The sequence below is a fragment of the Macrobrachium nipponense genome, chromosome 9 (genome assembly GCF_015104395.2).
Source record: "Macrobrachium nipponense isolate FS-2020 chromosome 9, ASM1510439v2, whole genome shotgun sequence".
Lineage (NCBI taxonomy): Eukaryota > Metazoa > Arthropoda > Malacostraca > Decapoda > Palaemonidae > Macrobrachium > Macrobrachium nipponense.
In genome coordinates, this window is record NC_061110.1 from 91,339,782 (window position 1) to 91,352,664 (window position 12,883).

The following is a 12,883-nucleotide window of genomic DNA, read 5'->3' on the forward strand; positions in this document are numbered from 1 at the left end:
AATAAGCCTGCAGCGAGAGCGATAAGATACAATAAAATGTAATAAATGAATAAATATAAGGGAGCAAGAAATTAAAAAGCAATAAACCTGAAATTCAGAAGACGCCAGCATTAAACAGCAATGGTTTTGTTCCTCTCTTACATTTTTGGAGAGCAGAAAACTCCACAACTGCAATAGGCAAATTCACACACTAGTACTAATAAGTCAGGATAAAACTCCTAGGTAACTGAGGAGTAGTGTTAATCCTGTGGGCTAGTTCATTTGCTCCTAAAAGTGAAGGATATGATGCACTGGTTATGTGGCTTAAGATCTGTATGTTACAGTAACCCGCAACTTAAACATTTGGTCATGTCACTGTTTACGACTTTATAGGTCTAATTCCACATAAGCTTAAATATAATGAGCAACGTTATCCCAAGAAGAGAGAGACAGAGATATCATTTATAACGTAGCCTATATTTCGCTTGACAGTGTCATGGATGGCATAGTTAGAGCTGCCACTGATTTAGATAGGTCTAATTTCATCTAAGCTTAAATATACTGAGCAACGTTATCCCGAGACGAGAGAGAGAGAGAGAGAGAGAGAGAGAGAGAGAGAGAGAGAGAGAGATCATGTATCACGTAGCCTATATTTCGCTTGACCGTGTCATGGTTGGCATAGTTAGAGCTGCCACTGATTTAGATAGGTCTAATTTCATGCAAGTATAAATATAACGAGCAACGTTATCCCAAGACGAGAGAGAGAGAGAGAGAGAGAGAGAGAGAGAGAGAGAGAGAGAAATCATGCATCACGTACTATACAATTTCACTTGATAGTGGCATAGTTCGGCCTGGCCAGAGTTATCGCCTTACCCAAAGTTTTGGCCGAGCCTACTACTCACTCTGAATGAACAGAGAGTTGGTTGGTGTAGTTCCTTGTATCATCTCGGATGCCATCCGCATAAAAACCTCTATCATCCACGTCGCTCCTAATCCGGGCATGAGCTCTTCATCCGCCGCTGAGCAAACACAGAAAACAGCAAGACAAACAGACTAACGCAATCCCCAGCCTTACCTTAACCACGTGTCTTGGTTATCGTGTTTCACACCCGTGGCTCAGAGGTCACACACAGCCTGCCGATCTCTCTCTCTCTCTCGATGAATGAAGACAGTACTGAATGAGCCATTGCACAATGAATGGTTTTCATTTCATGCAAGACGTAATCTTTCTGGGAAGCTGTTTTAAGAAAGTTTGGTGGTGTCTGTATTTCCAATTTATTAATGATAATTCTTGTTGTGATAACAGCGCATGTTAGTCTAGCTTCGCTCGAGGTTGAATATATTGCTTATCTCGTGAGAAAACAAACCCAGCTTCGTTCAGCTGTACAAAATCCTTTTTGTTTGTTTTCATAGCTTCCAAGCAGTTCACAGAATTCTAAATATGTCCGTTCAATTTAGTAAATAGCTGTAATGCGACAGAGATTGAAGCCGAGACGAGAAGTGCCGAGTTGCACCGTCAAAAAAAAAAAAAAAAAAAAAACAGGTTCCATATCTTAGACGTTACATACCGACAAAGATGCTGTGACCAGCGTACGTTCAATCAGCTTACCTATACGGGTTCCTCTGTGTGTGTGTGTGTGTGTGTGTGTGTGTGTATATATATATATATATATATATATATATATATATATATATATATATATATATACTATATATATGAGTTATATATAATGTGTGTGAAGGGGATAGTTGTCTATAATAAAAAAAATATTAATTTTGCTGTCTACTTTTACTTTCAGATAATGTGACTTATTGCATCAAGAAGGCATATTTTATTGTTCTATTCAAGTTCCTTATTTGCCTCATCACACTGATATATTCACGCCCATATTCATATTCATAGCCGTGTGATTTGTCCGTTAAAAAGCGAAAATATTCATCGACAGGCAACCGGTCACACACAATACCTGCTGCCCCGAAGTCGCACGCATCTGTTCAAGAGGCAAGAAGCAAGAAGAAAGAAGAAGTTTCCTCGCGAAAGAAAAACGTTTCGCGTCCGATGAAATCAGAATATATAAGGATAGTTGACGTTTTTTAAATGCCACCGTCCAACCGCATTCCTGTGCTCGGTTATAACGATTTTTTTTCCCAAAGAGCGACCGTATAAAACGAACTTCGCATTCTTAGCATTCCTTCAGGCGGCTTGGCAGACCCCCGTGAGAGGCTAGCTTCTTTCGGGTTTCTGATTGGGTGTAAGTTTACGCTCCTGGCCAATAGCAATGCAATATACTCGGCGTGCGGCGGGATTCAGTTTTGTCATAGGTTACGGACTGTTTCTCATTTCATCGTTTCACTCACGAATTTGTTGCGTTATCACTATGCGTACGAATGCTGTAACTGGCTGGTTCAACAGTCTTGAAATGTACATTCATCCTTCAGATATTCACATACTGTTTGTAAAAGGAATATAACATCATATAAAGCTTTGAAATAAGGGTTTGTTTGACGGTTTACCCGAGTACGAGCAAGTGCTGAACGAAAGCTAAGGAGAATCATAGCAAAGGTGGCATCGCCTCTCAGCTCGGGGGCCAGGGACTAGAGTTCATTGATGAGAACAGAAGTTGTACGGTGTCGGTGGAGTGAAGAACCCCTACGCTTCCATATTGTCGTAGCATTTACTGAATTATTCTCGTATTGTGCGCGCTGTTTACTAAGTGTCGTGAGAAACCTGCAGTGCATAATACGTCTGTGTCGTCGAGTAAGACGGGAACAACATTAATAGTTTTTAAGCTGCAATTTTACCAGGCCTAAAAATCAGTTTGCACATTATATGCTAACCTAGGCCAGTACAAGTGCTGTTTTTTATTATTTTTTTTTTCTGAGGACGAGCCCGAGTGTATTTATAAGTGTTATTGAAAGTGTAGCATGAGAGAAATGACAAGCATGGCCCTAGTGGTGCAAGAAAGAGACAGGCCCTCTCCAAAAGTGTGGCAGCCGTGGTACATGGAAGGTGAGGACGAGGAACTCAACTTCTTCGGTGTAAACATCTATAAATTAGGGTTTTTTGAGACCGGCACAGGTTGCGCGGTATAGTTACGTGCGTCATTTAACTTTAAAATGATTTTATTGCATGTCTTTGGAGTCATTTTGATTAATTCCTTAAATTAGTATAACCTACGGTAGGCCTTTCACAAATACACCTCAAAGATAAAAGTTTCCTTTCTTTGAGGCTTTAGGTTGGTTTTTTAACTTTTATGTCACGATTCGAATATCTATATTTTATAACGTTAATAATTTTACAGAGTCTTATGTATCGATTTTAATTGTTGTTACTTTTGTATTTTAGTACTTTTCTATATTATCCCTGATGATGTAGCTATGCGTTGAAACGTTGGCTGGAAATAAAGTTGAAAGATGCTTCGACTCCTTTTCGTCCTATTTCTACTATCTATATCTATCTATCTATCTATATATATGTGTGTATATATTTAATTCTGTTATCTTTGAGGTGTATTCTTGAAAGGAAATAGTTAGAATATGTACGTATATGTATATCATATTACTTGGGTCCTAGATCGGTCAGAAGTTAATAATATAATTACACCGTAGACACTATAATACTAGAATATTTTAAGGGCCTCATTGCTCGTTTGTATGAGAGTTCTCATGACCTGGATAAGGGCTGATTCATCAATACATTCTGTTAATGTCTTACGGGTAATACAAACTCCTCAGGTGCATTTCGGTAAACGCACGATTCATATAAAACATAGGTTAGCTTTGAGAATTATTATTATTATTATTATTATTATTATTATTGTTGTTGTTGTTGTTGTTGTAGGAGAATAGGCCGTTTATATATTTCACTCATTTATATACTTTCTCTAATTATAATTGCAGTAATGAACAACTGTATTATTAAATAGATTTGCCTTTATTGGTCCATAGCATTTCATTTCAGTGTAAAAATAATGATTTTTTTTATTGCATTTTATGTATAGTTCTGCTACATAAAGTAAGTACAGCGGTCATTTTATTTTATTAATTTAGGTGTTTTTTCACGAAATTTTAAGGCATTCTCTCGTTGGCGTATAAGCTGCCTTTGTATTTCTATTGAATAGGCCTAGTCTTGACTATTCTTTCTAGTTGCCGTACAAAGTTGAACAAATTGCGGCAATAAAAGTTAGTAATTGCGAGCGACTTGTTCACGACTGCATTTAGTATTGAATATATAGTAATCCAATAACGGCAGGCATGTGATACCTTAACGCCAATGGGGCATGATACCATGCCCTTGTCACACGAGCAAGTCATTCTCATGACGGAAATAAGCCTTTTTCTCACAAATGCGAGTAGTTATTATTCTTGTAAAGTAGTATGATTAATGATGTCAATTTGGTAATGAATTTTTATGATAGCGTTATGCTCATCGCGTTATTAGGCCTAACGGCATGCCGTTCAATTGGCGTGAAATAAAAAAAATTAATGTTGCCTACAAGCCGTAGGCCTAGCCAGCGATCAAGCTGACAAGTGCCTTTAGACAATAAAGTAATGGAATAAACATAATTAGTTTCAAGATTGTGTCATATTATATAGATATATCATTACTAGATAATCGCACTTCTCTTGCACTGAATTAGATTACCTATATACTGACGTCGGTTGTGACGATATAATTTTAAGTAGCGTTCTTGCTGGATGAATTTTTTTTTTTTAATTCATCTTTGGCGCCAAGAGGCAGTGTTAGGCCTAACGCTGTGCATTCATTCATATATTGATATAATGAAAAAGGTAATAATTATAATTAAGAGTAAAATATTGGAATAATTAACTATTGTATTTTGTACGCATTGTAGTGAACATAGATATATATAGATAGTGTTGTCGGTGCGTGTGTTCATGCACGCATGGAAAAACTGCCTGATATTTCAATTTACTTATATATATTTATATATATATATATATATATATATATATAGTATATATATATATATATATATATATATATATATAATATATAATATTCACTCAGTATCGGTTTCTTTTTCATAGCCATGAACAAAACCGTGATTTACTGCGTGTGCGAGTAATTCCATTGGTGTCGAAGCACCGGCGATAGCGTGTCATTTGTTTTTATTTTTTGTGGTTAAAACTTATTCGGTAAAAATTACAAGTTACTGAATCCGACTTAAGAATTCCAAGTTGAGTGCTCATAGAGGTTTTAGTGCTATTGAATGAGTTAGCGTTAATTCCACCACCATGCGCGTGTAGTACTAAAATTGGTTTTAGCAGAAGAATTATATCGTTTATAGTCTTGTTTACATTAATATACTGTTTAATTTGAGAATAAGCAAAAATAGGTCAATACAGTCTTCCCGTAAGGTTCACTGAAAACAATTGAAAGTATAGTCTAATGCTAAGCGTCATCAATATGGCCTAGACGCGTGATATGGAAAGATTACGGAAATCATCCATAGAAAGTGCACCAGATGTTTTATAGTTAAAACATTAGACGTTTATTTCGGAAAAGTGATTGACTTTACCAGTGTGCATAGACAATCCTTTGTTTATAGAAGATGATTTTTTAAAATCTTTTATTAGATAAATGTTACGTTTCATTTACATAATAGGTAGGATAGTACCAAAATATTATAAAATATATTCCTACAATATTTGCAAATTATTATGGATTAGAAAAAAAAACAAATTAGAAATCAAAATCGATATACTTTTTATTGAATACATTTGTTTTAGATGATTATTCATAGTAGTATAATAATTCTGTGTTTAGGCGTGACACGTAGCTCAGTTCTGTAAATTGATATTATATATATAATTAATTGTGAAATTGTTTCTGCAAATGGTACATTTTTAACATTGGAGAATTATGCTCTCTCTCTCTCTCTCTCTCTCTCTCTCTCTCTCTCTCTCTCTCTCTCTCTCTCTCTCTCTCTCATTGTCATTTTCAGTTTAGCTGCACATTTTTTACCCCTTACCCACCCTTCCTTTGTTTAGCAATATTCTATATATATCAATTGTACTTTTTCCGTTAAGGGACTTTTCAAACAGATTTTTTTTACACCATTTTATTTTGTGGTATTTGAACTGCCACACTCTTTGCTTTAGCTCCCCTTCGCACTTATTTTTGATATTTTTATAGGTGTATTTTTCGTATTATCCCCTGTTTTCTCTCTCCCCTTGCTTTATTTTAACCCATGGTTCTTCGAACGATGATTTTCATCTGGGTAAGTGCTCTATAGTACTCATTTTGATGCGGTTACTCCAAAATAAAAAGCGTATTTTTATTATCCAAGTTCGCGTATACTAATTATGAACCCATCGTGTTCTTTGTGCGAAGGTTATTAGCTTGTTACTTTTATATTTGTTTACCAACCCGTTAGTGTTTACTATGTAATTTTAGGCCGATTATTAAATTTATATTCGCCTACCAACTGGTGTCCCGGGAGGTAATTGGAGAATTATTGTCATTCAAGCTCTATATAAGTCTCAAGTGTCAAGAGTTCGCTCAGATGTCTGGTTCGAAGTGAGAAGTGTAATTTGGGACGAAAAGAATGGGAGGGCGGGGTATGGGATGGGTTGAAAGATGACGGTGGAATGGTAAATATGAAATTGATTCGGGAATAGCGGAGGAGTGCCAGCCATCTCGAGTGAGGGAGGGGTGAGGGTGGGTGGGGCGTTACGTATCCTTCTTTCTTCCTTTTCCGAGCCGTAAGGATCTCTCTCTCTCTCTCTCTCTTCTCTCTCTCTCTCTGGGTTATTTAATCATTTCACTTAGGAATTAAATCAACGGCAAATCAGATAGTCACTGGGACAACTTCCCATTTCAAGTGGGATTTGAAACTGTCAAGCAATGCGTTAGGCCTATGTTGTCAAGATGGGGTTTAATAGCGTAAAGCAGTGCATAGGCCTATATTGATTCTTGCGGTCCCTAAACATTTATCTTTCGCATGCAATTCCCTTTCGTTGTAATCTTGTATTCTCTCTCTCTCTCTCTCTCTCTCTCTCTCTCTCTCTCTCTCTCTCTCTCTCTCTCTCTCTCCTCTGCGTGTGTGATAGTTGATTGAGGACGGTTTCAGTTTCCGTACTCAAGTAACGTCTCGTGTTATAAAAGGCAAATATCAGGGGTGTGGTTTTTTTTTCTTTTTTTATAGCGTTTATATTCCCGGGTGTAGCTACGTATTGCGCTATGTCATCTTAATGCCCGCGCACGTGCTGGCGCTGCGTGAAAAGGTAGTTGGTTGTAATATTTTCTCCTTTGTCTTCTATATTTACGGGATTATTCTTTTTATAATGTAAGGTTATTGATGTAGAGCTATACGTACGAGTGATTTATTTAATAATATAGCTATTATTAAAATTATTCTTATCATGCAGTGTTATTGCTTTAAAAGTGCATATATAGGCCTAATACCCTCCTTGATTTTTGTTTTCTTTCGACAGAGAGTGAGGGTGGCGGGGGCAAAGAGCTCCCTAGCCGGGCGCACCGTGAGCAGAGGGCCCGGGAAAGGCTCAGCCTTCACTATCATCACCATCACCACTACAGACCACACAGGACAACTCCGAGGTGAGGAAGTTGATTGTGATGTCATGTTTAGTAGTAGTACGTGTGAGTTGAGTTGAGTTGAGTTGAAGGCTTTGATGAAAATGCTGCTTGTTACTTCCGGTAACAAGTGTTGGTATGTAATAATATGTTCTGTGTAATTACGTTCAGGAAGTGTGTCGGAATTTTTTATATACACCAAATATATATATATATATCTATATATATATATATATATATATATATATATATATATATATACATATATATATATATGTGTGTGTGTGTGTTTTTTTTTTCGTATATAGAAGTACTAAAATACATATTCGCATACACCTTATATATATATAGGTATATATATATATATGATATATGATATATAGTATATATATATGTACATATATGTGTGTGTATATAATCTTCGTCAATATGCTGAAAGTTAATTAAATATAATATTTATTATACTTTAATAAATATGATATATATCTTATATATGTATATAGTATATAATATATATATATTTATATATATATTATAATTATATATATATATATAAATATTATATATATTAATATATCCCAATACATTATAGAATAATTTCAGGATACGATCTTCATCAAAATGAGAATGTGTTCCGCGTTAGTGTAATTTTCCCCAAAACATTTTTTCTCCAAAAATTCACATACCTATATATAGTTTTCTCTCGTGTTCATTATTATATATTTAGACTGAATGCATCGAGTAATGAACCTTTCTTTCTTCCGCATTTTCTACTTCTTACTTAAACATGACAATTCAATCTCGTGTGTACATTCTCGTTCCATGAATCATCGCTGGTTTTTTTTTCTTTCTTCTTCTTCCTTTTCGTTGAATCTGATTACGGATACGCACCGTTCACGTGGGTGGTAATGAATTCGACCAATGAGAAAGCCTGAAGGTCGATGGACTTCCCCTAGAGCCGTTCTAATTGGTCGTTGTAGTATGCAGTGCTTGCTTATCAAGGTCGACGACCCACTTACTATATGGCAATCTATTTGAGAGACTGCGCTTATCGACAGAGCACTTTACCTAATAAAAAAATCTCTCTCTCTCTCTCTCTCTCTCTCTCTCTCTCTCTCTCTCTCTCTCTCTCTCTCTCTCACTAGGTCACAGTGGTTTATTGAACTAATTTGCATATGACAACCTTCCAGCTATGTCACTCGTGTTGTGTACCATTCATTCGGTTTTGCCAGATAATTCTCCCGAGTTATGTATATGTGTGTATATATATATATATATATATATATAATATATATATTATATATATATTATGCATTAAGCTACAAATGCCCTTTTGATGTCTAATTTGCTCTACCGTCGGAATTAATATCAATTCTCATATATACTATGTTAACTCCCGGGGGGGGGAATAGGGAATTTTTTGTCGATAATGGAATGAGATAATAATATATATATATATATATATATATATTAATATTAATATATATATGCATTAAGCAAAATGTCCATTTTAATGTCTAATTCGCTCTACCGTCGGAATTATTATATTTTCATACCATTTTATCATTTTATACCGCGTGATCTAAAAGATGAATAAAACTCACTGTACCGCTTGATAGCGATCGGGTAGAACAGCGGGTGCATTCACGCGTTCTCGTGCGCTCTCACACTTATAATACATATTCGCGCACAAGTGACTTAGTATATTCTCTCACTCCTGTTGACTGCACAGCACACACATTTTTCACTTCCTGTGGCGTGAGTCACACGTAAAATGTTTAAGAGTGCATGTCAATGCGACTACATGACAAAGGGCCTTCAGCGCTGCCTTGGACCCTTATGTACAAACCTCTCTCTCTCTCTCTCTCTCTCTCTCTCTCTCTCTCTCTCTCTCTCTCTCTCTCTCTCTCTCAAGTCGAAGGTCGGTCAGAGAGTTCCGAGGGTGGTTTGGTTGTGTCCCTACGCATATGTCCATGAATCTCTCTCTCTCTCTCTCTCTCTCTCTCTCTCTCTCTCTCTCTCTCTCTCTCAATGCCTATTACAGTCCCGTAAGATCTTTAGAAACTTTCGTTTTCAGTGTTCATATTCTTGTCGTTGCTGGAATCCCGAAGCATTTTGTTTAATTTTGCTTTTCGTTTCAGAACCGTAAAATTAATATAAAAATGTTTTATTTTTAAAATTTATTTTTATTTATATACCTTTTGGTACCGTAACCCAAATTTCATTGAAATTCAGTTCCTACCTTAAGAATGATTCACTTGTGTCCTAGCGTTATTTAGTATTTGACAGAAACTTTATATTGTGGGCATTTTTCATAAGTGGACGAAATCATTTTTAAAACTATATCGATTACAATCAGGTGCCAGGTTAGGGTGAATACACTATTCTCGTTAAAGATTGAACGTTTTACTTTTTGTGTGAGGGGGGGGGGTGTGTGTGGGGGGGGGGGGTTAAGTAGTGAACGCACGAATATTACTTTTGTCGTTGAGAAATGGAGATCGTGTTGTACTGGAGCAGTGTAAAGAGCGTAATTCAGATATTTTTTCCTTTATTCATAACCGGAAATTGATATTATTATTGAAGATTGAAGCAGTGGTGTTATAGGGAATATAAAGAAGGCAGAAGTCGACTACAGTAATAGCGGAAAAGTCTAAAATTTAAGTGTACAATATATTTACATATACATATACATACATCTAATAAAAGGAGCCCATAAAAACACCAAAATGTAGGAGAAAAGTACTATATTTCATTTAGACTGCTGTCTCTCTCTTCAGGTATATGAATGAGAAAAGTTTACAGAAAAGGTGGTATTTATACCAAGAGATTCGTCCACAAGTAAGCCAATTTAGGTCACCCCCGCTGATAATCTTCCTTTAATCTTCTTAAGCGTTGGTTGAATGAACACTGCGTCGACGATGTTGTTACAGAACACTTTTAACCAGTCATATACATACATATATATATATGCACACTTCGCATTTCCGTGAATTCAATTCTCGACTTGCATTTTGCTTGCTTGCTTGCTTGCATGCAGTGGCCCTGGACAAGATAGTTTAGAAATATAGTTCAACACTTCACAGCTTTCTAGAAACCATAAAATCTCTGGCCGTAGTATTTCCGGCGGGGGTGGGTTTTGGGGGGGGGGGGGGGCCGCCAGTGTACGAAACATCACTCCATTACCGAAAGGATGGTGAGGTATGCATACCGTATGCGAAAATGTCCCGATCTCGAAGTCCTATTCTGTGGAGCACGGATTGTTGATACTATAAAAGCTCTTCATGGTGTGTGTATGTGTGTATGTGCGCGCGCGCCTGTGTTAGGGGGAGGGCGAGGTGGGGCAGGTCCTCCCAGACAGTTAAAGTGAGTGAGTGAGCTTCTGCGAACCTCCTCCTCCTCCTCCTTATCAAACTGTAACAGGTCCTTGGAGTGGGACTTGAAGCGTAAAGTCTTCCTGCTTGTCACTTAAAGAGGTGGACCTTACTACAATCTCCGCTAGGCTATTAATAGCGTTCTCTTGACCCCAAGTGTCTTTATATATATTCCTTGACTGTCCCTTCCACACCTCTCTCTCTCTCTCTCTCTCTCTCTCTCTCTCTCTCTCTCTCTTCTCTCTCTCTCTCATCTCAATGCAAAGGTTAGCCTACATTATCAAAGATGTGAGGTCGTGTATTATTTTCTTATGTCGTTGCGTTTGACTTAGTTTGATTCTCTCTCTCTCTCTCTCTCTCTCTCTCTCTCTCTCTCTCTCTCTCTCTCTCTAAAGGAAGGTCCACCACACCTTGAGAAGTATACCGAGGGTGCTGAGTTGGGTGTTGCAGTTGCACTGCGATGCCAAAATGAACCTTAGTCGCGGAATTGCTTAGCACCCTTTTAGCACCGCGTGACGTCACGCCGTCGATGACTCACGCGCTCTTTGTACGAACACATTCTCTCTCTCTCTCTCTCTCTCTCTCTCTCTCTCTCTCTCTCTCTCTCAAACGAGAGCGTTTACCTTTTTTTTTATTTGTTTGAAAAAAAAAAAAACTCTGAAGGTGAGGATTGCAAGTGAAAATGCTTTATCATGCACAGTAGGGAAGGTAAAGTGTGAATACCTCTTTTTATTTATTTTTTTTATTTTTTTTATTTTTCAGTAAGTGGGATCTCTTCTTTATGTACTATTTCCTTTTACCTCCTCTTGCTTCTTCCCAATGAACGCCATGTTCTTTGGAAGCTTGAATTTCTAGTCAGTGGCACCTTTGAATAATTATTATTATTGGTATATTATTTTATCTAGATCTCGGAATGGGCCACAATATTCACTTAATTTACTCAGTAATATATGTTAGGAATATGCTTCAGCAACGACGTACAATGCGCGTCATACGTTAATTTTCGTATAATCACAATTATTAGTTTGTGAGGGTTAATATGTATACCACTTCCTGTGGCGTTATGACTGTATTATAAGCTACAGGAACCTTATTATTTTTATAATAATATGCCCTTTCCGCGATCCTCATCTGCTGACGAATTTTGGTAATATATTATTTATTTTTATGTTTAGTTTTGTTTTTTATATATAAAATTCTGTACAAAATACTTTGATGATGTGACGCTATGCGTCATGGTGGGGCATGCGTTCTCTAAATCGTTATTCATATTAGTGGAATCTTGAACGCCACACTAATTTATAATATATATATATATATATATTGTGCTGTACGAAATGTGAGGTCACAGTGAGGTCATACTGATGTCCCCATCGATTAGTCATTGTTTGAAACACAGTCACAAACTTTGCTTTGGCATTTTCAATGACACGACGACAAGCGCAAGGTTAATTGAGCTGTTTTCAAAACCTTCCGTTTTGCTTTCAAAATGTTTTCTTTTTGCCCTTTTTCAAATCTGGCGTTTCGCATCCAAGACCTTGCATTTTGCCTTCAAACTATTTCATTTTTCTTTGAGAGTCCTTGGTTTTGCTTTCAGAATCTTTGGTTATGGTTTCAAAATCTTGCATTTTGCCTTCATTCTATTTCGTTTTTCTTTGAGAGTCCTTGGGTTTGCTTTCAGAATCTTTGGTTTTGCTTTCAAAATCTTGCATTTTGCATTCAAACTTTCATTTCTCTTTTAGAATCTTTCACTTTACTTTCAGAATCTTGCATTTTGCATTCAAACTATTTCATTTTTCTTTATAAATCTTTGATTTTGCTTTCGAAACTTTTGGTTTTGCTTTCAAAATCTTGCATATTGCATTCAAACTATTTCATTTTTGTTAGAATCTTTCGTTTGCTTTTAGAACCTTTGGTTTTGCTTTCAAAAATCTTGCATTTTGCATTCAAACTTTTTAATTTTTCTTTTAGA

At 36.5% G+C, this 12,883-nt stretch overlaps 1 protein-coding gene across 1 annotated transcript in view; it reads left to right on the plus strand.

The window, feature by feature from the left end:
• Nucleotides 1-2,577: 2,577 nt before the first annotated feature.
• The window catches only part of LOC135218319 (uncharacterized), a gene marked incomplete in the record, with an annotated part of 100,683 nt that continues 90,377 nt past the window's right edge, over nucleotides 2,578-12,883 (plus strand). The window contains 2 exon segments of the mRNA XM_064254547.1: nucleotides 2,578-2,989; nucleotides 7,441-7,564. Of these exon segments, the coding sequence (XP_064110617.1) occupies nucleotides 2,905-2,989; nucleotides 7,441-7,564 (209 nt within the window).